Here is a 13,323-nt window from a genome sequence, read left to right as displayed (position 1 = left end):
AGCTTCTCAGTATATATACTCTCTTATGAAATTTGTTATTAACAACCAAACCCAATTCAAAAGTAATAGCAGTGTGCATAACTACAATACTAGGAGAAAGGATGATCTTCACTATTCAAGATTAAATCTAACTTTGGCACAGAAAGGGGTGAATTATACTGGCACTAAAGTCTTTGGTCACTTACCAAATAGTATCAAAAGTCTGACAGATAACCAACAAGTATTTAAGAAGAAATTAAAAGACTTTCTGAATGACAACTCCTTCTACTCCATAGAGGAATTTTTAGATATAAATTAAGAAAAAAAAAACAAAAAATATTAAAAAATAAATAAAAAATAAAAAAAATAAAAAATAAAGAAAAATAAAAAACACAATAAAATAAAGTTGTTATATTAACTTAAGTATGTTGTTAAATTAACCTAATTATGTCATGTACTGGAAAATTCGACTCGTTCCACATCATTACGAAATATCGTATTCATGATCCATGGAACTAGTATTAATCTAATCTAATCTGTACACCTAAGAAGCATTGATGGAAATAATTAAGGATTCAGGAGTGGAATTAAAATTCACAGTGAAAGGATAACAATGATACGATTCGCTGATGACATTGCTATCCTGAGTGAAAGTGAAGAAGAATTACATAATCTGCTGAACAGAATGAACAGTCTAACGAGTACAGAATATGGACTAACAGTAAGTCGAAGAAAGACGAAAGCAATGAGAAGCAGCAGAAATGAGAGCAGAGAGAAACTGGACACCAGGATCGATGATGATGAAGTAGATGAAGTTAAGGAATTCTACAACCTAGGCATCAAAATAACAAATGACGACGGAGCAAGGAGGACATCAAAAGCCAACTAGCACTGACAAAAAGGACATTCCTGGCCAAGAGAAGTCTACTAGGATCAAACATAGGACTTGATTTGAGGGAGAAATTTCTGAGAATGTAGGTTTGGAGCACAGCATTGTACGGTAGTGAAACATGTGTGGGAAAACCGAAACAGAAGAGAATCGAAGCATTTGAGATGTGGTGCTACAGACGAATGTTGAAAATTAGGTGGACTGATAGGGTTAGCAATGAGGAGGTTCTACGAGGAATCAGGAAGGAAAGTAATACATAGAAAACACTGGCAAGAAGAAGGGACAGGATGATGGGATATCTGTTATGACATCAGAGAATGACTTCCATGCTACTAGTGGGGTCTGAAGAGGGCAAAAACTATAGAGGAAGACAGAGATTGGAATACATCCAGCAAATAATTGAGAACGTAGGCTGCAAGTGCTACTCTAAGATGAAGAGGTTGGCACTGGAGAGGAATTTGTGGTCGGCCTCGCACCAAACCACTAGGAAGACATTGGCAAAAAAAAAAAAAAAAAAAAAAAAAAAAAGGTTGCGTGCAATAGGTTGAAGGTGTTGGGACTACAACAGAAGATATTCTCTCAGTGGGGGCACAGCAACCAGCCACAATGGGGTGGTCAGGTTATGAACTTTTGGAAGCATGTAGGAGGAAGGAGTGTGGGGAGAGGTTGGAGTGAGGAGAGACATAGACTATGGGGAGTGGTTCTAGGATGGGCCTAAGGATTTTAGGAGCAACTGAAGATCCTGTTGGATTTCTGGAATGGGGTCGCTGTGGCAGGATTTGTAGGTGGATCAATCTGACAGCTGGCAGAGTCCTTCCACCAGATAATCATTGTGGTTCAAAACAATAGTGGTGGAATGTTTGTCAGCAAGTAGAGTTATAAGGTTGGCATCAGTTTTTCAGTGGTGGATTGCCATTCTTTCCACAGATGTATGGTTAGTTTGCACGTGGACAGATTTAGGGAATGATAGTGAGGCAAGGTTTGAGGTTAAAAAATTCTGGAAAATTATCAAGGGTGATGTGGGGGCAGTGGGGATGGATCACAGTTGGATGGAGGTGTGAACTAAGTCAGGCAGGGTTCAACATTGGTCTTCGGTCGAGTCTGATTGGTACAGTCAGTAGCGATAAAGTGTTTCCACTGTATGGACTGAGAGAAAGAGAGAAGGTCTTGAACAAGTCCTGCATGACTGAATTTGGGAGTGGGGCAAAAGGTGGTAGTCCGAGGCGGGAGTAGGAATTGAACATGGGAGGAGCACCTCAGAAGACTCTCCACCCTGTTCACATCCTACTCCTACCTTGGAGTATCGTTATCCACCACCTCTATAACAACCTTCAAACCTGCCCCACACTCCCTTATAGCTGACAAACCATGCCTCGTGGACCTACTGTATTTACCTCATCCTCATCCTGACGTCTCGTCTCCCCTCCCCCTCCCCCCCAACCTCCATACAGAGTCCAGAATCAAGACAGACTCGAAATACAGTCACGAACCTTTCCTCCAAACACCTTAGCCCCACAGAAGTGTCAGGATTTTCCTAAATGCCTCACATTGCTTCCTACGTGTCTAAAGTATTCCTCAGTTTAAAAATGTCCTCTGCTGAGAGATCACATGTTTACAGAAAAACGTCAACAGGAACCTGTGAAGTATGTGTTTATACAAAAACTTAGGATCCTATGAAGCTTGCAGAACATTGATCAAAAGAATGTGAAAGGTTTAAATTACTTAGGACAAAAGAAAAACAAGCACTTCTAACTGATAGAAACAAATTAAAACTCAAGCTTGAATGGGATCAAGTTAAACAGAAGTGGCCCAGAGAAAAAATAAAATCATTCAACAAGACAGGCAAAGCATCTTCATCTTCACAAAAGGGCCATCACAGCAGTAGCAAATCAGTAGGGAAAGCAGTTGCTAAGGTGAAGTGAGGTTTCCCAAAGAGCACCAGTAAACGTAAAACAGTCATAGGCAAACTGTTTGTCGGTGAGGTGCCAGAACTTGCAACAAACCTGAATCTAGCTCAAAAATTAAAAAAGGGAGGTAAAATTCAGAATGAAGAAATAAAAGCTAATGTCATACAGATTTATCTTCGTAATGACATTGACAGGGCAGAATCAGGTAAAAAGGACAGAGGCTAGTCAAAGTGGAAAAAAGAAGTGGTGAGAAATGCACAATGATGATGTCTTCAGCTGAAGCCTGTGCAATGTTTGTGAAGGAATATCCTGACCATGTGATCAAAAAATTCAAGCATTATGAGTTCATCCAACATTTGTATTTCCTGTTTCCTCCATGCTCCGTAACACATGTGTATGTAGATACCATGCTAATATACAGTTTTTGGTGGAAAATATAGGAAAAGAAACAGGAGTATTTCTATGCAGAATACGAGACTCCTTGTATGTGACCCTGTTAACTTTGATTACATGTCAGAAAGGTGTGAAAGATGCAAATGTAACTTTGTACAAAATCAGTGAGGAAGAAACAATTCATAATCAAATGCAATAGCCTCAATGGAAAGACATTGATGGACATCCCCCAACTGTAATGAAAACTGGATTTCTATCTAACTGTGAAAAAATATAGGTGCCGTTGTCAGCATTCAAACTTCATTGTTATGTGAAAAGAAAACAGTCTCAACACTTTGAAGATATAAAGAGGACATCTGTAAATCATGATGCAGTTGTTCAGGCGGATTTTGTGGAAAACTAGATCACTGTGGGCAAAGATGAAATTCAAAGTACTGACTGTCATCAGTAACAGACTACTATTTTCAATGCTGTTGTTGGTTAATTGTGGTATTATCCACAATTATGCCCTTATAAGTGATGTTTGTTGCATAGCAAATGTTCACTCAGGACACTCCATAAAATCATTCCTCAAGACATTAAGGAACTGGCTTTCCTGCACATTTCAGGGATCATTTCATTTCACAATGATAACTGGTTTTCAGCTTACAATGCCATCTTCAGACATTTACTGAGTATAGTCACCAAAGAAGTTACAATGTTAGCAAACAACATTGGAAGAAAAGTAACACATCTAGACTGAAGCAGAAACATACAGTAAGTAACATCTTAGACAGTGTGGTGGTAATGCAACGAAAAAGTAAAAAATTGAACAGTAAATAAATAACAATGTAGTAGAAAGGAAAAACTTTAACACAAAATAGGAACACCATGCCCACGTAACAGTTTCCATTAATAAACAAAACTAATAAAATAAAATAAAATTAATACTTGACAAGGCTACATCAGGAGGTATAAAACATGGAGAGTGATGCACAAACCAATTAAAAGAAGAAACAGTTATCAGTGGAAATACAGAATACATAAGGAACTTAAGAAATATCAATAAGATGAACAGAAATAAATAAATGCAGGAAAATTGAGGCATTTGAAGGAACATAGAGTAAATGCAATCTTTGAGAGTGCGATGGTAATGCATTTTAAAGATTACATGTACTGTATGTTCCCTCAAACGTCTCCCTTTTCCTGCATTTATTTATTTCTTTTTATCTTATTGATAATGCTTAAGTTCCTTATATATTCTGCAGTTACATTAATAGCTGTTTCTTCTTTTAATTGGTTTGTGTATCACTCTCCATGTTTTATACCTCCTGATGTAGCCTTGTCAAGTACTAATTTTATTTTATTTTATTAGTTTTGTTTATTAATGGAAACTGTTACTTAGGCATGCTGTTCCTATTTTGTGTTAAAGTTTTTCCTGCCTACTCCACTGTTATTTATTTACTGTTTTTTTCCCTTCACACTGTCTAAGATGTTACTTACCGTATGTTTCTGCTTCAGTCTAGACATGTTACTTTTCTTCCAATGTTGTTTGTAAACATTGTAACTTCTTTTCTTGGTGACAATACTCAGTAAATGTCTGAGAATGGCCTTGTAAAGCAAAAACCAGTTAACACAATAAAAGTAATATTGTAGAACAAAAGCAAACTCGTGCTTTTCATTTAATGTTGTTCTACCAAGAACCGACGGAAGATTCTGTTAACAATCACTACACACTCTAATTTTTCATATTTTCAGTCCGACTCTAAATATTTCTGCTGACTGGAATTTTTCTGTCACTTCTCATGGCAAATTGAAAGTTGATGGTGTAGGAAAAAATTTAAAAAGATGTGTTTGGTGCATGTCAAGAGATTGCAAACTCACCATATGAATTCTATAAACATGCAAAACATAATTTAAAAGATGTCACACTGCTTTTTGCAACTGCTGAAATTAAATCTTCATCATCATTTATGGATGGCTGCTGGAAAAAAGTGCAAACAATTTCACCCTTTCCTAAGGTTAAATATGTAATTACATCTACTGAAGAAAGGATGTTTATAATATCTGGAAACTCTAAACAAGAGGAATAAGTGACAGGTCCAATTTATCAGCAAGTATAAGAAGCAGCAGCCTCATTCAGCAAAGAAAACAGTAACATCAAGCCAGAGAATTTTGTACTTATTTCTCTAACTGCAGCATGAACCTGCAGAAAGAAGGACTATTCTGTAGAAGTGAAGGACTATGAGGAAGAAACTAATCAAGTTTTACCCAACTACAAGGACCTCAGTGAAGCGTTGGATTTGGCCACTAAATGAAACAAGTATTGAGGAGACATATCAGAAATCGCGAAGAAAGCACAAACTCCTAATTTGTATTTATAACACAGGCGAGTTGTGCACATTTGCAGCCCATTTTTTCCCATATATTGCACTGCATATTTTGAAATGTATGATTCGTTTTAACACTCATTTCAACAGTAAACTCCCTTTAATTTCTCCCATTTCACACCAACGTACTGTGTCTCCGTGTGTTAAACACACACAACAGTCACACATGTAAACTAAAATTTAAATGTGATCTATGCACTCCAGTGATATTTCTATTCTGTTGTTTTAAAAGTGAAAATTTAATTTATAACAAAAAATTATTTCAAAGAAATTTATAGAGCCAGAGAACACATTTTTAATAAAATCTCTACTTATCTAGAAAATACCTTCTCATTCGACACTCAAGATGCAGACTACTGTAACATAAGAACTTCAAATTTTTAGCAAGTAAGTTGTGCTATCTGTGATGCTTTTGCAAGTGTATTTGTTGTCTAGTCACACACACGACCATGGAATGACCCAAATACAACTAACAAGTGTTTTAAGGAGCTTTATATCCTTTCTGGTTACTATGTTCTTTGAGAGTATGTAAAAAAGTTTCAAACTTACAGTAAAGAATTTCCATTCGGGAAAACTTCAACAGCAATACAACAAAATGGATTTTTGTACTGCACAAAAAAGGCTTTTAGGGCCATTTAAAAAATAAATAAATAAAACAGACTCATGCAGAACTGCCTTCCATAATCTAAAAATAGGCTATTGTCTTTTGTATCGATGTACTAACACCCTGTGTACAAAATAATAATTTCATTAATTAAAAGCAACACATTACTAGAATAAATGTAGATGTTCATTCATCTGATACAAGAAATAAAGGCTAGCTGAGAAGCACACTTCACAGACTGAAAGCTGCTGAAAAACGACCTTGATATTAAAGTGTACAATTGATAAAACATAAGCCCAACTGCACAGGGCGGTACACGTGAAAGAAGATGTGAGACACTTCTAAAGGATTACTTAGCTAATGGAAAAGAATTTTATAATGTAGAGGAGTATGTATTCGTACTTTTTTATTCATCCCATAAATCATGATTTAGTACATAGTTTGTACAAACAATATAGGATGAGAATGAGGTTAATGCTGTTATTACTTGTACATATGTATTGTAATCATTTGAAAATACTGTAGCATGATATATGTAACTAACTCCTAGTATGTTGTTCTATATTGTAAAATGTAGAGTAAATATTTTAAGATATTAAGTAAGTTGACCTGATCTATATTACAAGTACACACTCTGTACATAATTTAATCAAATGGGACCAAATAAAAATCAGATTAATCTATCAGTCAAAATCAAACCCATATGAAGTGTACCCTTCAGGCACTGTCACAGTGCTGGTGTGATTTACTAGGAGGTTTTTCTTCAGTCAAGGATTATGTTTGTGAACTTGACAGTTTATTTGCCATTTGAAACTAAATTCACATCAATGAATTATCCGACAGAAATACAAGACTGGGAAAAAGTATTGAGTACTGTGAAATCATGTTCGCAAAATTTTCTCCTTATTTTGCTTCCATTCATAAACATAATGGTTAGCTTTACCGTTCTAAAAGTACCAAGTGATACTGATGAGTTTCCCCAGAATATTACATCATATTAGAGATGGGATTAAATGTAGGCACAAATTATGCTTTCCTTATTAGTTCAAGGCTTCAGAACTCTTTAAGACATAACCAATGATTAAACTCAGTACCATATGTGCCTACTTAATCCACTTTGGTTCGTCTTGGAGCCATAAACCTAAGAATATTTTTCTCGCCTACTTAGCATTGCTACATTTCAAATGAAACATGTTTTGTGGATTAGTATTTTATTTTGCAGGAAAATTAAATTCGATAGTCTTGGTTATTTGTGATTAACTGGTTATCACGAGCCCAAAAGCTCGTTTGCTTGTTACAGACTGCTGTAATTCCCAAGCTTGCCATTCAGTACTGCCTAATGAGCAATACTGGGCAAAACGTACGCATAAGAGTCATGAAACGACAGCACGATGCATATTTATACAAAACTCCGTATCGCTGGGTATGATTTCGACCTGTAAACGTGATAACTCCTGTACTCTCGGAATTGACAAATAGAAGCTGTTGCTCCTACATCCGAAGTTTAAACATGGCAAGAATTGTCAACCAGACTTCAGTGACCGACTCATGACTCAGCGTACACAGATATATAAATATATTGCTCTTAATCTCTTCATTTTTTTTTTTTCGCTCCCTTAACATCGTGTGGAATAAATGATTCGATATTTGCCTGTTCCAACGTTTACGAAAATGGATTCTTCCGAATTTCGGCTACTAAAATGCGGAATTAAGAAAAGAATGCTTTAAATGAATAATTTAGTGAATGTTAATTTTTGGTGCTCATTTTCAAACCCGGGTGTAATTATTTCTTTGTGCAAAATTGTTACAGTGTTTAGTGGCGTATTTTAGAGAAATCGATGTGTCTTCGGTGACTCACTATGATGGTATATAATTTGTATACTAAGTAACATACTTCATACAGGTGTAACTGAATATGTTTTCTCAGCGTTTCTACATTGATGTCTTCCTCGCTTAGCTCCATATTACGCTCTTAATTAAACACTACTTCTGTTCATAAAGTTTCCACAGTAAGAGGCATTGCACTATATACACGTTCAAATCAAAGCTATGGCACAGTCTAACATAACACTGTGGCTATGGTGTCCAAATTTTAACTCATTGCATGTTTGCTACTGCAACCTTGACTGTTTGCAACCAAACCAACATTTGAACATCACTACTCCGTTCAGTAAACCTGATGTAAACAAACACAAACGCGATGATTGGTCAGAGGCCATAGCACGCGTACACCGGTGACGAAAGCTCTTGGAAGTAGGTCCTACTTATGTATTAGATATATTATTACTAAGGTACGTTAAATGAAACTTTAAGATCTTCAAATCTGTTAACAATCATCAACGTTTCTGTTAATCACGCTTTAGCTAAGTAGTTTTTATTTAAAAAATCGCGTACAATCACAGCCTCTGCACTGTTGTGCTGAAGTGATCTGACTGTCGCGCTGTTAATATTCAGTATGAAAATGGCTGAGGCTGATCCTGTTCCGTTAACAAACGCGCGTATGGAACGCGGTTAATAAGTGCCTGGAAAGAGGTAGTTCTTAAAATTTCTCATAAATCTACAGAGATAATCGGCTTAGAAGTTTTCCGAGGGAATGTATAAGATATAGTTAAGAAATAAGCAGACAGAATGCGTAGCCGAATCGGTACTGCTATAAATAGAGAATGTATTGCAGATTATGGGTCGCTGCTTCAATTCTCCCATCTGTATTTTTTTTCTCGTTCAGTTTGAAATACCAACATCTCGTAATTGTAAAATGCATCATTATTTTTACGAATAATAAACGTCTTCTTGTTTGTAATTACATATTGCACGCAAAATTCCTGTTTTTATTTCAAATATAAATTCTTAATCATCGATATTTTATGAAACATCGATAATCGTAAATTAAGAAAACATGATAATTTAATTTTTAAGGCAAAAATGAAAAACCAAATACTCTTTATTTGGACTATGTTCATTGTTTTATACCACAGATGTATGTAAGTGTCGTAGAAACACGACAATCATTTTCACAGCATCGAGTACACCATACAATTTTTCCATTTTCCACTGTACCATTACAATATGAACCCAAAAGAACTGAACTGGAGCCAATTTAAAGGATTTATCCCTAAAAATAACACTACTGTTAAGCTGTCAGACGTACACTAACTGACACACTCATATGTACCTGCCGAACGTTGCCGGCACGGTAACTCAGCGTGTTCGGTCAGAGGGTTAGCAGCCCTCTGTAATAAAAAAACTGAGTTAATGGATCAGCGTCGAACTGAAACGGGTGTCTTGCGACGTCCGCCCCGAGCAGATACAACGAACAAAAACGAAAAAAATGAGATGCCGGTACGGTAACTCAGCGTGTTCGTTAGCTACCCTCTGTCAATGGATCAACGACGATTTGAAACGCGTGTATTGGGACGTCCGCACAGAGCAGATACAAAGAACGAAAACGAACAAAATGAGACTATATATTAAAAAAAACGCTGTCGGGATATAGATATAGAACGGCACGTCGTAAAAGAAAAGAAGAAAATGCGGCACCTGGTTGGCTTTGTGGATTTTGTTGTTGATGAACTCGGTATCAACATAGCAGATGACAGTTCCAGAACTGAAATGTATTTTCTCGGTTTCGGATAAGGAAGGAGCTAAGAGATTACCAGATGACTGTATTTCATACCTGTAGTGACTTCAGTATTAACAATACGATGAAATCCGTGCAGTATACTTTTGGATCACACATAGCTCACTCAGAAATATTATCCTGTGTTTAAGTTACGAATTTTGATCACTCTTGTCTGTAATTAGAATACTGAGGCAGGTGGGAACAAGAGCTTTCCGTCCGCCCTTGGATAAGCAGCAGCAAGTCACACTTATTTGTATATTTTAATTCAACATTTCTTTGCGTGCTTTTGGGTACTTGCACAGTTTAATTCACAAATGTCGGGCGTATTATAGTATTTGAGAGTTGTAGCATCGCGTTTTAGTACCCGTATAGCGTAAATTCGCGTAGTCGTCAGTCATCTGTTTGTTTTGAACGGCTTGTGAGATAAAAGAGAGGAAAAAACATTGTTAGGGATGGATAGGGGCTGCGCCTGTTGTATACGGATTCAGGGGGAATTGGCCACCGTCTGTAAACAGCTGGAAGCTGTGTTGGCCGTGGTCGACAGGCTCCAGGCTGTTGCCCTGGGCCACGGCGACATTGGGACACCCAAGCAGAGCGCGTTGGCGCCTCTGGAACATGCAGCATAGCCTGGGATCTCTGATGCCACTGCGCCCACGGATTCGGACGTCCCTGCTGGTCGTCACTTGCCTGACGGTGATTGGCGAACTGTGGCGGGGTCGCGAATCCCTGGGCGGAAGGCAAAAGTTGGAATTGGCCGCAAGACTGTACCCTTAAGCCTCCGTAACAGGTTTGAGGCACTGCCAGCTGCTGAAAGTACTTCTGAGCCAGCAAGGGCAGCCTCGCCTGTTGTGGCAGTGGCCGGTCTTCCTCAGAGATCCAGAAAAATGCAGAGGCTGGGATTGCTTGTCATTGGAAGCTCCAATGTTAGGCGGGTGATGGAGCCCCTTAGGGATATGCAGCTAAGGATGGGAAAACCAATGTGCCACCTGTGTGCATACTGGAGGGAGTCATCCAAGATGTGAAAAGGGTCCTTCCGGATGCCATGAAGGGTACAGGGTGCAGCCAACTGCAGGAGGTGGCTCATCTCGGGACTAACGACGTGTGTCACTATGGATCAGAAGAGATTCTCTCTGGTTTCTGCGGGCCATCTTGTTATGCACGCTGTTTGTGATGGAAGATAACTAACTTCACTTTTATTTCACTCACTAGATGCATGTGTTCACTAACTTTAACAATGAAGGTGCATAAAGATACTCATTGTCAGTGATTATTGTTGACAGAATGCATTTGCATGACATATATTGACAAAAGGGGAAAACAAATTGATTTAGTTCCGTCAGACACCACTAGAGTCGTGAAAATAGTTTTCTAAAAATGGTGGAAAGTTACCTCAATGGTGCAAAGTACCCCCCATTTACGGTATTTTTCTTGCCTGGAATTTTGACGGATGTGCTGTTAAGCTGATTGTACTTTTTTCCCTTTCTGTCATTGCAATTGTGTGAATGGTATTTTTCCAAAAGTGATGATCATGTTTGGCTTGTGGGGTGATCAATTGTGCGGTCATCAGCGCCCATAAAAAGTCTCAATCTTTACACAGTCCAATCTCATCACATCCACTAATGATGATTAAATGATGAGGACAACACAAACACAAAGTCCCTGGGCAGAGAAAATCCCCAACCCCGCTGGAAATCGAGCTCAGGACATGTGATCCAGAGGCAGCAACACTAGCTACTGGACCACAAGCTGCAGACTTTTCCAGAAGTCTTATGGTAGATTTCTAGTCTCACAGATTCTACAAATCAACATGAATAATTGTTCAGTTGGCAGTTTTCCAATGACTTTAGAAATTCTGAAGAAATGTTATCTATTCCTTTGCCTCATTTGATTGCATGTCTTCCAAATCTCTGTGAAACACTGACTGTAATACTGGATTCCCTATGTCTTGCATAACAACTTCCATTTTTTCCCCATCTAGCCCCTCTCTTCTTTATGTTTAACAGTGGGATTCCTTCTGCAGTCTGTAGGAGCCCACCAATGACAGCCTCCTATATGAGTTTAAAATAGGTGAGTGAAGGTACAGTGGTGGAAGTTCTGTGGAGCACCAGGGCACTAATGATACATCATTCAATCAACAGACATATATTTCTGAGAGTTTTACAATCGTTTCTCTTGTTTCCAGTGCTGGCTATGAGTGGTCGTGCTGAACCCGTGTTTTACAAACTCGCACATCAGTTCCCAGCAAGGAAAATACAGTTGCAGGCTCTGGGATTGTCTGTGGCCAGCTCTGTAGACTCATGATAGGAGGATGTGGTGGCTGGTGCGTCACTACAGCCCAGCGTGGCTGTGGATGTTGTAATGTTCCAGGTCAAGGCCATCATGCAGAAGAAGAGTCTGTTGGCATGTGTTGTCATCATCTTCTGATTTCCAAAGGAAATAATGGCTTTAATTGTCTGTAACAAACATAAAAATTGCCCATCAATGTTGGAAATAAAAAAAAAATGTAATGATAATCTGTTAGTTCTAGTCTGGACAACATACAGTTAACATTGATGTTAATGTAGAGCTTACAGTGTAATAAAATACATCAGTGGAAGTAAGAAATTGTTTATTTGTCCACTTCTAATGTGAATGACTATGTGGATATGTAATTGATATAGAGTAAGAAGGTCCCTCACATTTTGCAGTGCTGTTGCCAGCTTTCAACTCTGAACCATTAACAGTCACAGGCAAAAACAGCAGATGTCTACAGAGATGTGACAACACTAAGTTGTTGCCATAGAGACATTTACAAAATCACATTACGTTACTGGTCAAGGCAGGCCCGCGTAACTACTGCACCCAGCCCACTGCAACTGCCAGGATCAACTTATGGTGACTCAACTATAGTAGATGGAATTTGCATCTTATTTCACCGTGAGAAGATTTATTTGCTTATGAAAAGGTCTTGTGGAGGATTTTTGAGTTATTGAAGTTTAAGTGAATTGTCAGTTGGTAGGTAGAAGCAAGAGCAAAGATAATGCTCTAGTTGTTTATTTATTGAAGCCACTGAGCTTTTATGGAATTGCTGATATGCTAATGATTGAAATTTTTATCCCTCTCTTCTTCCAAGCCTGCAGAAAGTTAGTCTATTTCATTGAAATAATTCTAATTCATTGTGGCACACCTTTGTAGAAAAGACATCTGAAAGTGTCCAGCTGAATTACTATACATACCTGATTGAATGTTTTCACCAGCTGGATGTTAAGTATAACATTTACCGATATTATAAGTTTAAAAAAATAACATAAAAAGGGGTGTGGCACCTCATTGTCTGTCAGACTCTCAGTGCTCTCACTGAGTGACCCTGCATTTAAGTTCCGCCCCAGAAATCTGCATGCCCCTGTTGTTGGTTGTCAAGGTGACATGAAGGAAAGCCTGAGAGGTGGTCTTGGCACACAGTTGGTAAGGCAGCACTTGTACTTACCAGGAGTGGCAGCACAGGCATCCTGCTCCCAAGTTGAAGAGCTCGCAGATGGACCAATTGGTTCTTCATCAGTGGAAGACCGGTTCAGCCCTCATTT

The 13,323-nt window shown here is 38.2% G+C and overlaps 1 protein-coding gene and 1 long non-coding RNA gene across 3 annotated transcripts in view; one reads left to right on the top strand and one right to left on the bottom strand.

Annotated features, from left to right (window-relative positions):
- Positions 1 to 8,551, bottom strand: part of LOC126196750 (centrosomal protein of 76 kDa-like) — a 143,316-nt gene extending 134,765 nt beyond the window's left edge. Inside the window, exon 1 of the mRNA XM_049934589.1 lies at positions 8,036 to 8,551. Within this exon, the coding sequence (XP_049790546.1) occupies positions 8,036 to 8,104 (69 nt within the window). The 5' untranslated portion in view covers positions 8,105 to 8,551. The remainder of the gene's footprint in view (positions 1 to 8,035) is intronic.
- LOC126196766 (uncharacterized) lies at positions 8,343 to 12,347 on the top strand. 2 transcript variants are annotated; one of them, XR_007539215.1, is made up of 3 exons: positions 8,343 to 8,394; positions 11,764 to 11,827; positions 11,943 to 12,347. It is a non-coding gene; the product is annotated as an uncharacterized LOC126196766 (long non-coding RNA). The 2 variants fall into 2 exon arrangements; XR_007539221.1 differs by having other exon boundaries at positions 8,358 to 8,432.
- Positions 12,348 to 13,323: the final 976 nt, after the last annotated feature.

The sequence above is a fragment of the Schistocerca nitens genome, chromosome 1 (genome assembly GCF_023898315.1).
Source record: "Schistocerca nitens isolate TAMUIC-IGC-003100 chromosome 1, iqSchNite1.1, whole genome shotgun sequence".
Taxonomy (NCBI): Eukaryota; Metazoa; Arthropoda; class Insecta; order Orthoptera; family Acrididae; genus Schistocerca; species Schistocerca nitens.
This window is presented reverse-complemented; position numbering and strand designations above follow the sequence as displayed.